The 15,738-nt window shown below is 38.0% G+C and overlaps 1 protein-coding gene across 1 annotated transcript in view; it reads left to right on the top strand.

Annotated features, from left to right (window-relative positions):
• Nucleotides 1-7,185: 7,185 nt before the first annotated feature.
• Nucleotides 7,186-15,738, top strand: part of LOC103774107 (teneurin-2-like) — a gene marked incomplete at its 5' end in the record, with an annotated part of 29,270 nt that continues 20,717 nt past the window's right edge. Inside the window, 2 exons of the mRNA XM_008941487.1 lie at nt 7,186-7,381; nt 10,207-10,308. Coding sequence (XP_008939735.1) covers nt 7,186-7,381; nt 10,207-10,308 — 298 coding nt within the window. The remainder of the gene's footprint in view (nt 7,382-10,206; nt 10,309-15,738) is intronic.

Below are 15,738 nucleotides of genomic sequence, written 5' to 3'. Positions count from 1 at the left end.
CTATGATTCTATGATTCTATGAAGGATTCCCATGTACTTAGATTAGAACTGTAGTGAGAAATAGTATATTTGCAGTTACCCATACTAAAAGGAAAGAGCCTCCATTCTTTAGAGTGCAAAGGAAGCAGAAATAGCAACCATCTTTTGAAAAGGACCCCTTCCTTCATGCATATCCTTGCTGCTAAAAATCCATTCTTCATTCAGAAATTATCATCTAAACTTTAAATGCTTTATTTAATATATCATTTCCAAAAAGCAAATGTAGAACTCCATGATCTCATTTAACATTTCTTGATGCCTTGACTTACAAAGAACTGCTGCTACCTTTTTTTTTTTAAATTTGCCAGAGCAAAGTGCAATTACAGAAACAGCTAAAATGTGTGATCTGAGCTGAAAGCAACAAAATTGCGTTGCTGCATATTGCCATATTGGGAAAGTGTGTAGGTACTGCCTGCAAGGAGGTATCAGCTTTAAGTTAACTGTGTCCATGTGCAAGCACAAGCTCATAGTACAAACAGTGAACTGGTTAATTTTCTGGGGAAAACTGTGCTTATATTAACTGAGTTTAGGATCTGCTTCCCAAAGTGAGGCAAATTTATGGAGCTATTCTGCATTGCCTCTTGTTCCTGGTTGTTTATTCTCACCTGTAATCTGAATTGAGAACCAAAATCTTTTAACAGAGTTGGGAGGAGAGGAGAGAAGAGCTTTACATGCGTTTTCGACCTCTGCTTTTAAGAATTTGTTAACAAGGAGCTTTGACTACCCAAACTCCAGCAAAGTCCTGTAGTATTCTGATTTAAAATGCTCTGTGAGTTATTGACTGGAAATATCTGCCTGGCAAGAAATAAGGATCAGCAGTCCACAACCGAGGGAGGGAGGGCAAGTGGTGAGTTTTCCATATAGCTAGATGTTAGCATACAGCATCCTGAAGTTCCATATAAAGACTAGACAGACTGGGGAAATTCTAGGAGGCTGTCGACTATTTTCAGCTATTCACAGACATCCATGCAATACAGAAGAGATCCACAGAGAGTACGTTCTGGGGAGGAAGCCTTTCTTAAGAATGTTTTGATTTTGGCTGTAATGCTTCAATATGTTGTTTTGAGGGTGAAATTATGCCTATGGATCTTTAACTGTTCCCATGAGGTAACAGCATAATTCATTGAGCATGTTTCATTTAGTTCAGAATTTTGGCACTCACTGCCCCTGTCATTCCTCCATGAAAAAAAGCAGCAATTTAGTTGAGGGAAACAAGCAGAAGTATAAATCATGAAGTGAAAATGACTTAGGGCAACGAAAGCTCCTAAACATTCATCAAGGTTCGCTATAAATACAAGTTAATTATAGTTGTCTGGCTAAGATATGATGGAGGTATGCCTGTATCATTTACAAGAAATCCAGTTGGATATAACTGGTAGTATAAAATATTTTTTAATTCATGCTGACCTCTAATTTCTGTTTCACTGTGATCAAAGGTATTTGTTCTAGGTTTCATTATGTTGTTCTCATCTAAGAAGGCTGTGATCAGGCAAAAGTTCTCTTCTTTCTTTTATTCCACCTTACTTGGATGGGATATAAATTGCTGTTAAATTAAATGAGAAGGAGTAACTGTGTTTCCTACTGAGCTGGATTCCTCCTTAAAGAACCTGTTTTCCAGTCATTAGAGGAAGCAGTTTCAACCTGTCCTGTAACTGGAGTTAATGAAATTCACCAGTATAATCTGCAGCTACTTTCCCACACTCATGCCGGGTCCTGGTGCTTGTCAGCAGGGTGATACAGCAGAAGGTGACATGGCGTTTTTGCCCAGCAATCAAAATTCAGCAAAGCTGCTACCAAGAGAAATCTTTTAGGATTTTAGGAAAAGAAAGCCAAGCTGTTACAGGCCTGAGTTACTGAAAAGAAGCCTTGTTCTGACAGAAAGGAGCAGAATGCTTTTGTATTAATGAAAACAGTCTGAAGTTGACACCAGGCAATATTTTAAAATTGAAATTTAAAATCCTTGTTTCTGCAGGTTAGGGACATGAGCTGTAAAGCAGTGAACAACTACACTTGACAGTTCATCACTAATCAGTGCTTATATGTCAAGCCAAGTAAAATCCTTTGTGGGAGCAAGTCAATAATCAGCAAATTAGGTACATGATTAACCTGAGACAACAAGATGCAGTTCCTGTCTGAGAGCCCTGCTGAGATTTAACCTTCTCAGTATTACTGTTTAGCAAATATTCCAAATGCCTGGTTTAGTCAGTCAAACTGATCTAGCTGTAAACTTGTCTAGAAGCAGCCTTGTGTGCCATGTGCATGGGGAATGGAGCTCTAGAGAAGAGGTAAAACTGCAGTTTTGAGTGGCAAGCCGACTACAAACAGCCAAATTGTTCCAACCTGTTTAGTACTACATAGAAAAAACAAAATGCGCATTGCGGCCCTGAATGATCAATAGGGAATTAGTAGAAGACAGTCAAATTAATAAAATTGATAATGTATAGAAAATGAACTGTAAATGTCAAATAATGCATGAAGTGACTCTACAGAGATTACAGCAATTATGATGTTACTACACATTGGTAGAACATTCCAAATGACGCATGAAATAAGGTAACCTTTTAGAAACATCAGGGTAATGTCTGGGGAAGGCAGTGCGTAGAGTTGTACTGGTTTCATTTCCAACTGAGAGTTCCATACTTACAAACTTTTCATGTCAGAATGAAATAGGTTTTCATTTAGAGCAGGAAATGTTTTTATTTAAAAACACTTTAATAACTGGGGAGCTTCAGTGTTACCTTGTTTTTAGCCAGTGCTCAAATACATTTAGGCGCTCCGACCGCATTAAAGTTATCTGATGGCAGCTGCTGTGCTGCGTTGCACTGGTTGTGTTGTGGTCAATGGTCAAACACATGCCTTGGCTGTCACTGTGGGTATCAGATGTTTCATGGGTGTGTTTTAATGAATAATTACCAACTGGATTTTATGAAGAAATGCTTTTAAAGCGCTTTGCAAACAAGTTTGCCTGACACATGTTTTCTTGGCTGCTTAGCTCTTACAGGGCTTTGGCATAAAGACGAGTGCTAGCTGCAATGCCCAATGTGTTTTTTTTCATAGAATGGTTTGGTTTGGAAGGGATCTTTAAAGGTCATCTAGTCCAACCCCCCTTCACTGAGCAGGGACATCTTTAGCTAGGTTGCTCAGAGCCCTGAACAACCTGACCTGGAATGTTTCCAGGAATGGGGTATACGACTGCAGTCCTTTTACTTTTTCTTCCCTCCATTAGACAAGAGCTCTAAAAAAAAAAAAAAAAAAAATCTTCCTTTTCAATTCCAAATTTCCAACACTGTCAGGGATTTTGTGGAGGCATGCAAATAATTTCAGATCTGCGAAAACCCCAAAGATTACGCGGGCTCTCTGTGTTTTCAGTCTTGAGCCCAGCAAAAGCTCCCTTTGCTTTGCCGTACTTTCACAACTGGTTCGCTTCCCGTGTGCAGCTGGGCTCAGCCTGGCTGTGCTGTACGGGTGGCACTGTGCAGTGCAGTCACTACTACCCTGTGTATCAAGTTCCCAAACTGTTTTTCTGGCTCCCCATGGTTACTGGAGAAAGAAAGTCCTGATTAGCCTATGAATAAAATGCATCAGAGGATAGAAAGCACTGAAATTATAAATACAAGTTGCCAAAAAAAAAAATGTAGTATGAGATTTGGGTTTGTAAATAAGAGTATGCAGTAGGGTTTTGGTATGCTGTGTAGTGAAATTAAACAATGTGAATTTGGAATTTGTTTAGAGAAGTAGGCTGGCAAGTAACTTGTTTATATGGAGCTTTAATTAGAGTAAGAACTCTCCCATGCAAAATTAAACTCTGAAGATGTAGTCATTTGGGATTTCTGGTACATCTTGTTCCTGAGCAGGTTTTGCCATTTTTGTGTGGCTTTTAGTATGAAGCCATGAAATATAAAGGATCGTATAAAAAAAAAAACAAACAAACAAACAAAAAAAAAACCACAAACCAAAAACACACACAAAAAAACCCCAAAGAAACAGTGAAACTTCTAAATTACTTGTGAGATTCATGTAATAGAGTTGACTGTACCTTCGCAGTTATTTGTTACATTAAAAATTCCACAGTTGCTTCTCAATGATCATAAAAGTGCTTTCATTCTTTTCCTAGATGGGTCTTCTAATCTATGCATATTTGTCAATAAGTAGCTTTAAAGCAAGGGTGATTATCTTCAGCGTAACATTATATAAAAGTAATTAATCGTGCAACTGTGGTAAATGAGAAGACCAACAGTGCCACAAGAAGCAAGACGATGATTCAGGCAACCATGTGAAGAAATATTACCTGTTTATGAATACACGGTACAATCTTGGTGACCCTTCTGTCAGGGGCTTTAGATTTTGGGGTACATATACCTAGTGCTTACTGACACAATAAGATTTGTACACCCAGGGAACCAACCAGCAGCAACATTATCTTTCTTCTTTTTTTCTCAGTCCTAAGGAATCCAAAGAGTTATAAAAAATGTGTTGTTACATTCTTTATCAGTTTGCACTGGTACTTAACAATTTTTAAAGTTTTTCAGGTTTAGTAATTTTGATTTTGCCTGAGCATGAAATTGTTCTTCATAGTTTGATTAAAGAGGGGCAATACCAATCTTAACTTTACCAAATTTAAAATTGTAGCCTTCTGGGGAGTCATGCCAAGGGACCTGCTCTCAGTAGGTCACACCCCATCATTGTGAAAATAGGTTCTGCAGCTAAAACTACTTCAAGCAGTTTCAGCCTGAATACTCTTCCCCTTCGATCTTGCCAACTGCTGAGCCTTCTCTGCTATATGAAGTAGAATCAGCATCAAACAGAGGGGAGGCAGAAGAACCTGCCAGCACAAGCAGAGATGCACAGCATGTTGCCAGTGAGAAATGTCAGCTTTTATTGCTACTTCCTTAGTTGACCCTTTGTGAATGATTGTTCTGAAGAGCAAGATTTCTTTTTCCTAAGGTGTTGCCCGAGTAATAACATTTCCCATGGAGGTGATGACTCTGTCCTTAGCCTCTGACTGTTAGAAGATGGGTTTTAGCAATATTTTCAAATGTCATTGATTTAAGAGATAGATACATGTGTGTTTGGTACCTCTGATGCACTCAAAGCTACTGATGTGCCAGGATTCCTTAAATCTCTGGCGTGCATTGGCTTAAATGTACTAACTTACCAGATTTACCCTCTCAAAAATCTTTTGTGAAAAAAGGCTCAAGTGGATGGAAATCTGACAGCTCAGTGGAATTTCTTATTCTACTTCTACACTTCCTCATGATTAAAGGCATAGGGAAGGGTAGGTAATTCACTTACTGTGAGAGTAGCTTTCAACATTAGTAGAACTGGGCTTAAATTCTTACCCTGGATTGGTATGGGTTTCTTTTATGGTTACATCTTGGTGTCAGTTCCATGGCTTTAACAGGGAGGTAATAGTACTTCCGTACTTTTCCCTTTGTTGTAAGGCTAAGTGAATCAAGGGGTCTATATTGCTTGTATATCACTGTTACCAAATGCCAAACAGGTCAGGTTTTGCAGCCCAGGCTCAGACAGATGCATAGCATGACGCCAAAGTATTAAATCACTTCATCTGTCTGTCTCTTCTACCAGAATAGGGACTCAACTCTATTTTATTGCACATTGTGTATTATTTGCTGGAACTCGCTGTTATTGCGTGGGATGCAGCGTACAAGAGAACCCTCTGTGGATGTTTAATCTGTTTAGGATGCAAAATTACAGTTTTCTGTTTAAGATGAAGGCGAGGGAAGGTGTATGTTTTCTCATAGCTGTCGCAAGCACAGACTGTATGTGCTGGAGATAAGGGAGGGAAATGCAATGAAACTGCTGGCAAGCAAGCACATTCTATTGCTGTATTTTATTGAACACATACATCTTTCTTCAGACGTGTCTATCTATCTCTGTCTACTCCTATATAGATAAGTGTGTCTAAAACAAGATGTGTTTTCATAGGGGACTTGTTAGACAACTATCAAAAGATTAGATACATTGTTTTTGTTGTTTCTAAGGGCTTCCCTTAGATAGGGACTGTGAGAGCTAGTAAGTTGAGTACAGCATCAGCTTGAGAGCTCCAGAATCACAGGCATTAAGGACAGAAAAAAAAGCCTGTTAGGACAACTAGTCCAACCGCTTTGTTATGCAGAGTAATTCCCTCTTGTAGATTAACCAATATTTCTTCCAGTCCTGTTTAATTGTGTGATGCAAAGGCATCTCCACTGGGAGGCTATTACTGCGCTTAATAGATGGGAAGCTTATCTGACATTCATCTTAAATTTCTTTCTTTCTTTTTTTAGATTCATGCCATTAATGGTGCCATTCCTCTTATACGCTAAATAATCACTTGCTCTGTTTGATCCCTTTCCCAAAGATTAATGCAATGTTCTTCCTTATTTGGAAGCCATCCAACCACAAATTCTCAGTTTTCCTTAATATAAGTTCAATTCCTTCAGCCACTTGATTTGTGTTATTCCTTTCCATGCTCCCTCTGGTTTTTGTATCCTACTCGCCCCTGATTCCTCCACATACAAATTCAGGTAAGCAATTTTTACCCTGTGATGTAAAACTATTGTACAGTGTATTTTTATCGGGTGCTGAGTTACCTAACATTAGACAAGCACATTTCCTGTTTGTGCTGTTCCTGCTTTCACATTCTGGGCGTTTCCATTCAAGTATATGTCTGGAGTTACATCTGAGACTCCTGTTCCTCTTGCAGAAATAATTAATGGTAGGTGATTTCTTAGAAAAGGGTGTGTCTCTCATGGTTAAAGGTTTCCAGGTTCGAGCTGTGTAGTAACCTAAAATCTGATGGGTCAGATTACTGATTTCAACTTCTGTCTCAAAACCCAGCCTGTCAAGAAATACCATTTGTACGTTTTTCGATCACCTATGCAAAGATGCATAATTCTGTGTCACTGTTTAAGACAGGATAAGAGTCACAGAATCTGTGTGTTCCATGGCTGACTAGTAAATATTAATTTCACATTGACATACCTTCCAGATATAGCATTTTATGACAAGGTAGAAGAAAAAACATAGTGTCAGATTTTGAGCTGAAATATTATTCTGTATTCAGGTCTGTTTGTTTGGGGTTTTGTTTGTTTCTGTTCTTTTTTTGTTGTTCTTTTCTTCCCCCCCTGTTTTTTTACCCTGCAGTATGATTTCATGGAACGCTTGGATGGGAAAGAGAAATGGAGTGTGGTGGAGTCCCCTCGGGAACGCCGAAGTATCCAGACCCTTGTTCAGAATGAGGCTGTGTTTGTTCAGTACTTGGATGTGGGTTTGTGGCACCTGGCGTTCTACAATGATGGCAAGGACAAAGAAGTGGTTTCTTTTAGTACAGTTATTTTGGGTAGGTATCTCTACAAGCTGAGCATTTTTATTCTCTGCTTATACCTTCCCTTACTTAAAGTCGTGATATTTTCTTGCAGTCTTCAGTCTTCAGCCTCTTTATCCTTATGTTGTGCATTTTTTTCTCAACGTTACTCTGATTTTTGTTTCCTGATTTCCCTTTTAAATTTCGAGCATTTCTATAGATGTTAAGTTTATTTCTGACAAACAAGACTCAGATAAGTTCAGTCTGAGTTGAAGTGTTCACGGGTTAATATTCTTTTTGCTTATCTCTGTCACTTTTATATTTCTTATTTGCTTCTCTGGAGAACCTTCTTTACACCTGGGCGGAATAGTGTCCAAGGGAAGAGCTGTTTAATCTCAGTAGAAAGACAGCACAAGAAACTGACACCTACAAATGAGATTATTGTTTGCAGTCACCCTAGGGATTAATTTAGTCAGCTAATTAACTGTATGCTGTCTTACAGCTTACTAGTTAGCTAATGGTGGGTCATCTTCTCAACACAGTAGAATCAGGAGCAGAAGAGTATCTACCCTGTAATCTGAGGAGCCTGCAGTTTTGTCAGAGCAGTAGAGCTGCATTTAGTTCAAAAGCAAATTCAGTCTAAATTCTCCAGGCTTTATTAGAAGATTCATAGAACTTTGAAGCACATAATGAACTTTGATGACTATCTTATTGCAGTGGCATAAAAAATTCCGAGATGGTCTGTGTGATATTCTGTCCTGGTTGATGAAGTGTTAAATGGTTCTACATTGTATAAATCTGTAATTCCTGTTAGTTTCGGGACAGCGAAGCTACAAAAAATGAAAGAGAAGCTACAAAAAATCCAAGTGAGGCTTTTAAGCTTGATGAAAAATAGTTGGAGGTCTTTTCCAGTCTTGCTTGATTAATGATATGAAGTTTAATTTTTTCCATTACATTAGTATAAAATTCAGTTTGTTGGCGTAAGTCCAAAAGGGTGCAGGTGGATAGCCTGTACCGTGTCATTAAGTAAGAACAGAATCATTTCTGTTAACCTCACTTAAGATGGAAAGTTATTTTTCTCCCATAGTTTATATGTGGTTTTGTAAGAGTTACTAGGTGCTATACATGTTGATACGTACATTTATTTCCATATTTGCCCATAGAAGACTTTTTCTTCTTCTCCAAACCCAACAAGAATATTTGTGCTTAGATGTTGTTACGCCCCTGTTGTGCTTAGAAAACATTCAGGTACAATAAGCTGTCCTTGAAAGAGTTGCCTGGTCTAAGCTAGAGCTTTCAAGAGCATCAAAGGTCTAATAGTCAAGTAGGCTACTTGATAGTGCAGTAATAGTAATTGGACAGAAATGCCGAGAAAAGTATAGGGTTTTATCCACTTCGGAGGTTCTGCCACATGTAACTACTATCTGACATTTCATAATCAAAAGATCTGAGACAGCTGAAAGTTTTTCTGATGTAGAAGAGAAGAAAGAGAAATAGAAAGAATGTTAACTCCCAGACAATACTAAATTTACCATGATTTTGAATACATTGAAAATGCTTTTGTGCACCGTGAAGCAAAATAATGAATAAATGTTCAGGCTTCTTCATGAGACAGATTGATATATTTGAGTATTACGTTTCAGTTTTGCTTTTCATTGTTTACATGAATCATTTCAAGAGGTCAAGCAAGTGACATCTCTTTGAAAATTTACTTTAGAGGTTTTTTTAGTGTCCTGCCACTGTGAAATGAGATTTAAAGTTATGTTTGAATCTTTTTTCCTCTTTTCAGTTTAATTTTACAGAAAAATACTCCATATGTTTCTGCTAGATCCAAATCCAAAATTAATTTTCTGTCTTGTACAGCTGCTATTTGATGTCTGGGACTGACAGAGGCATTTAATTTGGGACCACAAGTCCCACAGCAAGAGGGTGTAATACTGAAAAGTTAACAACATTTCAGTTAGATTTTTGTTCCAATAATTCAGTGTTGAAAATACGATTCACTGAAATCCAACAGCTTTCAAATGATTTTAAGGAAGAATTTCAAAACTGGAATTTTGTTTCTAGGTTGTTAACACACAAAATAATATTTGCACTATCCAAATAATAGAAATTGTGAACAAATATGTATTTTGGTGCACCTGAAATGTTATCATCAGGCTGCTGTGCTTACTCTTCTCAGACTATTGAAGCCATCAGCTTCAACTCGTCACTAAACTCTAGTGTTGAACCTTGTCCTCTGTTTCTACAGACCTCTTCTTCATCCTCTTGTGAAGCTACTTGCACTTTTTTTTTTTTTTTTTTTAGGATAAAGAGTATTTGCCAGAGCAAAATAGATCCTCTTTGTCATGTTCAGCAGATACTTCTGTCAGCTTAATTAATGAGGCTTTAGATGTCTGTTGAAGGAAAAGAAGATTCATTCCTTGGGATAATCGGTTTCCCATGGAAGAGTGGTTGTGCAACATCTAAGTATCATTGCAAAAGGGGGATTGTTGATTTTCTTAATGAAGCATTATGCTTGCTATGTAATACGAATTCAAACATAGCTGTAGAGGTCCTCAGAGGCAGGGCTGTCCACCTGTTGAAATGGAGGGTTCGAACACACTTAGAAGACTTTGAGTTCCAATGGTGCTTTGCAACTTCGTATGTGACTTTAGTCTATCACTAGATCTCTACACTTATTCATGCTGCCATAAAACTCGGTACCTTTCTGCTTCACCCAAACTTTGCGGTGTTTAATATTATTAGGGATTGTTCTTCTAAATATTGGAGACAAAATAAACTGAAGAAAAAAAAAATAAGTGAAGGATTTGTAGCCAAAATAGAAACCAACTAATGTGCCTCTGATGCTTGTATTTCAGATTCGGTGCAAGACTGCCCACGTAATTGTCATGGGAATGGCGAGTGTGTATCAGGCGTCTGCCACTGTTTTCCAGGATTTCATGGAGCAGACTGTGCTAAAGGTATCATTTCCCCTATGTTTACAAATAACAACAGTGTGTGTTTGTGGTGTATGGATCTGCAGTGCTGGCTAGGTAGCATGGGTCCAAGCTAGATTCAAATAGATCGATATGCAGTTTTTTTTCTTAGATCTCTTAGCTAAATATGATCAAATAGAAGTATTGCTACATTGCTGATGAGCTTGCATAATTACAACTTTTTTTCACATCAAAGGTAGTAGGCAGAAATAGCAGAAAAGATTTATGTTAAAGTAGGTGAATTATCATCAGTGCTTTCTGATAATTATTAACTGGTCTGCAACAGAAGACTCTCTTCATTGATAGCATGTAACATATATGATCTTGGCTTGGATGATAGAGCTTGGCTGAGCCTTCACCTCTAGTATGCAGCATCTTTCTTGCATATACAATTACTCTTTGACCAAATGAAGTTTGCCTTTTTTAGGAAAATAAGTAGGACTTGACTAAATCTTAAAATAAACCTTTTCTTCAACATCAGTTGTAAATTTTAAGAACTAAAACTGGGAGATGCATGATTATCAATGATTAAATACAAATCTAAAAGACATCTATGGATTGGCAGTATGTGTTTACTAAGTTTTTCTGAGAATTTGGGATAGCTGTCGTAGAGAAAGGATGCACAAAGGTCGACCTGTTTAGTTTACACATCTAGTAGCATATATGTTGTCTAAATTCGACAACTTGGTTTTATTCCCTGCTCTTCCTGAGAACAGTCATAACACTTTGCAGTTTGCTTCCTTCTCAGTTTGTGTGAGATTTGGACACAGTATCAATATCATATGCTTCCAGTTGTTTTCCACAGGGTTAGGGTTGTTAGTGTTCAAAGGGGAAAGCCTGGTGTTTTGAAAGCTTTTTGAACTACCTTGAAGGGCCTTAGAAATGTCCTCATTTTTTCTTAGACTCCTGATCTAGTCCTGAGGACAGTTTGTTGTGCTTCACCTCTTTTACTGGTGTAACAAGGTGGCATCCAGCATACCCATGCGTCTATGAAATAGTCCTTGAGTAGCTGTTCTAGTTGTACTGGAGTGAGTAATTTCCATTTTGTGTCTCTGTATTTGGCTGTTGAAGGTGCACCAGTACTGCCCCAGTATAAAAAAAAAAAAAAAAAAGATCCAGTCTTTTTAAAGAATGCTTCAAATACAGCATGCATGTTGTTTGATTACCTGAGAAATTAAGACACTTGGCAAATGTACAGAGGAGATGTCTGTGTATTGCAAAGTAAATGGTGTGATAATATGTGCTATAAATACAGCTGACAGCTAGATGCATTTCTGTGGTGCCAACCTGTGACAGTCTGCATGCAGCGACCTGTGCCTCACTGCCACTCTCCACACAGACACGGCCATTAAACCCACTCATTTGCATCTGGAGCTGTGGAGCAATCCTGCGTTGTGTACTGAACCTCTGTGCAACTCTGTATTCTGTGTTCGTGCTGGAGGATGCTTTGTTCAGGCTATGTCAGATAAATAGCTTTTTTATAGGGTATTTGTTAAACTGTATCTGTCAGGCTTCTCCTACCCCACAGTACATTCCCTCTGCTTCCTGCTTTGTCCGTTCTGTGTTGTCTTTCCCTTCAAAAGCAGAAATGGTTTCTTAGAAGCTTTCAATTCCTCTACCGTTTTCTTGTCAGACATCGTGGTATTTCTAAGGAACAAGGAAGCCTGAAAAACTACATAAACTAACAAAACGGGTGTGTTGACAGAATTCTCGTGTTTCTGTGCAGGCACATAGCTGCACATCTTTATACTGTGAGATATACCCAGAAGTGTGCAGCTGAATGAGAGTGTCAAGGCTGCGTGCCTCACCCATTCCACAGGCACTGTGAAATGCCTTTTCTTATGTCCACGGATTTTTTCTGCTTATTTGAATGTTGATTATATATGAGAGCAGTTCCAGAAGGCACAAATCAAAATTTTGATTGTATGCATGGTAAAACATAGTAAAATGAGATACAGAATTCACTTTTCCAGCATATTAAATGTATGGACACATGTTTAATATGCATTTACCATAATGTTAAATTTATATTTAAACTGTGACAAGTATGGAAGGATAATGATTTTTGTTCCATCTGGCTTTTAAAATTATTATTTCCCTAGCAAAACTTCTTTCAGTATCTCAGTTCTCCACTGTAAAACAATTTGAGGCAAGGCTCAAACAGAAGCGTGGAGAAAACGGGAACGGGCTCCTCAGATGGCCTTTAGAACTTGATTCATGCAATAGCACAGCAGTCTAAGAGCTTCACATTGGGTGAAACCCAGGTTTGACAGATATGAAACATGATCATTTATACTAGTGAATCCTCTTTTACAGGGCTGATCTTGAGTGCATTGGAATCCAAACCCAGAGGTGGAAATACACTTTTATACTCTTATTGAAGTGGAGGAAATTTCACCCTTTCAGACACTCTTGCCAAATATTGGGGGGGTTTATTTCTCACCCTTATGTACGGAAGTAACTTATTCTCAGGTAGCCATTATCAACAGATTTACTCCATCCTTGCTCAGGCAGGATTCCCTTTGAAATCATTTGGAGTTTAACTTAGTAATTCTATCTAACACACACACACAAAAAGAAACATTTAATTTCTATGTGGATAAAACATGATATATAAGGAAAAAGAAAGTCTGATAATCAAAAGATAAGTCAGTGAGTGGAGATGCATCCCGATGAAGAAAATGTGTATAGTTAAAGCCAGTGGAAGATTTGCTGTGAGTTAAACTGGACTGTGAGTAACTTCCTGACCACAATTAATTGTAGGAGTTATTGATAAGCAATGCTATGTCCAAGGATCGATTAAAGAATCAGACATGCAGCTGTGATTATGTTATTTTGGTGTGTTGTCACTTTTTTATATTTATCTCTGTTTTTCTCTAACCTCTATGACATAAGCATCCATGTATATCAAGATGTCCTTCTTACTTCGTGTTCTTGCTGTTCATGTCTGATAGTAGTTAGGTCTTTCAGCTACCAAGTTCTGTGCTAAGTCTGCAAGCTGGCATCCTTTGTGGTGTCCTGCTTTGCACCATTTGTAGAGGCCAGTGTTGCAATGAGTTGGATTCCTACAAGTGACTCCAAATTGGCTATAATTTTGTTTCATCTCATAATATATTTGAGGGGCATGCAACTCTTCCACTCCTTTAACAAAAATACATCCAAAGACATTGTCACGTGTTGTTTTGCAAATGTGCTCAGAGCCTCCTTCAATTTTGCATTTTAAGATACTAGGATTTGCATCATAAGCATATTCAGCTAGTCTGAAAAGGTGAAACCGTGTACCATCACAGGGGATTTCTGCATTGACATGGTGAGCATAACCTGTTAAGTGATGGTGTCCGATTTGTACAAGAAAGGAAAAAAAATGAGTCAAGTAGCTCATGTCAGTTGCCATTTACCAGGTACTTTTAGTTGATTAATCAATGTAATAAGAAACGTGTTAAATATTTTTATCTAAACAGATTGAAGGCTTTGGGATTTTTTTAAACCAGAAATTTGTACCATGTTTGATCAGTTGACTTTTTAATCTGATTTTAAGAACTCTAATGATTCAGATTTATGTTATTCGCAGTTTCTTTTCCTGTTCTCCTTGTGTGGGTTTTTCATTATTTTATTTTCATTCTGTTTGTTTTTGGCTTACTGGCAAAGGACGGCGCCACTTTAATAAGTATAAAAAGAAGGGTAGGTTTTTTTAAATTTTCTTTTTATTTCTTTTGCAACATTTAGTTTAAAATAGTTACTAAGCTGTAAAGTGTAGTCTATCTCTTTTAAAATTTATTCTAATGGATTTGCTGTTTCTGATGATTGCCCGCACCACAGTAATAGTTCCTACCACTGCCATTTTTGTTGTTATGTGTGTATTGTTGATCTCTGTATAACAATGTAAAAAGCTGTCAATTATTAGGTAAGTAAGGTATAATTGCTACAAGTAGCAACTCTTGCTTTTTCTCAGTTGTTATTCAAATTTCAGTTGTTTGGAACTCTTGCTCTGAGGTTATTCAGAAGCTTATTGCTTGGGCAATAGTGCGTAAAGTAATATTTTTTCATCCATTGAATACTCTGCTTGAAACTGTTCTCTTAGTGCCATGTCTAGAATGTTCCCAATGGCATAAGAGGTTCTGGGAGTGATTGCAGTGGGGAAAACATGCATTTTGGAGTGCATCTTGCTGAACAAGTCAGTACTCAGTTCATTGCTGTAGAGCATGTGACCCGCATGAATGAATGGTGTGTGGCACATCCTGGTTATATATAGGAGCTAGTATAATATTTGTCTTCATAAGTTGGCTAGAAATGGAACTGAAACTAGTGCAGGCACATGAAAGATCACTGGACTCCGAAGGAAAAGGAGAGAGATAATACTGAATAGCCTTTCTCCTTCACCTGCCCTACCAGAAGAGATGTGGCCCATGGTGAGGCAGCACGTCGGATCTTCTGGGGCAAGGTCAAACTGGTGAATGTGTCTTGTACTATTAAAGTGGCTCATTGCAAATTCATGCAGTAACAGATTATAGCTCACACAAACGAAGTAGATTGGATTAAAAGTGAGGGTACCCAATGCAAAATGGTTTGACAGTGAAAAAAACAGTAGTATAGGAAAAAAGACCAGTTTTATGGCATTATAAAGAGATTGTCATGAGCAGTAGTACTTGTTACAGCTGATCTATTCTGGTTAGTGCTTTACAAGCAAAACAAATAAATAAAACCAGCATGTACGTCAAGGAATTTACCTTGTCAGTAGAAGTTGAAAGGGAATGAATGGGAACCAATTATTGATAGATCTGGAAGGAAGAAAATGTGATACGCAGTTATGCAAACACACAAGCGGTATGACTGCTGCCAGTTCTGAGGAACACTGTAGTAAAAGGCAGTTTTGAAAAGTGATTATGAGACAGATAAATAACACCAGGTGGGTAATGGAGGGCAAATGGGGCCTCCAAAGGAGACAGAATATAGGAAAGAGCTCAAAAAACTCTCTTTACATTTGACATTCAAAAGCAGCTTGAGTCACAGAGAGGCTGAAGTCAGAATTCTAGAAATGAGCAGTCTGGGGTGAAGTGTTCTGTAAATGAAGTTGGAGCATGAAGTTCATGTTCCATGGGTTAAGAGGAAAGGACCTGAAACAGGACTAAGAAAGAAGAGCCACATAGCTGAAGGTTAGATTAACAACACGTAATTCTTGCAGCATTGTTGCACACAGACATGCCCAAAGAAGACTGAGTTTAACAATACTGGAGAAAAAGGTGCTGATTTAATGTGGAGTTTATTTGCTGAAAGCTAGGGCAAAAATTCTGACAAAGAGATTCAATACAGAACAAATCTGTAGAACTTTGTCAAAGCCTGACTGTGAGGCGGGGAAACAAATGAGTCAAAAATAGCATCCAGACTGTGAACCTTAATGAGAGGTGGAAGGATGAT

The sequence above is a fragment of the Merops nubicus genome, unplaced genomic scaffold (assembly GCF_000691845.1).
Source record: "Merops nubicus isolate BGI_N331 unplaced genomic scaffold, ASM69184v1 scaffold34575, whole genome shotgun sequence".
Lineage (NCBI taxonomy): Eukaryota > Metazoa > Chordata > Aves > Coraciiformes > Meropidae > Merops > Merops nubicus.
Note: the sequence above shows the minus strand (reverse complement) of the source record. Positions and strands in the feature narration are given on the sequence as shown.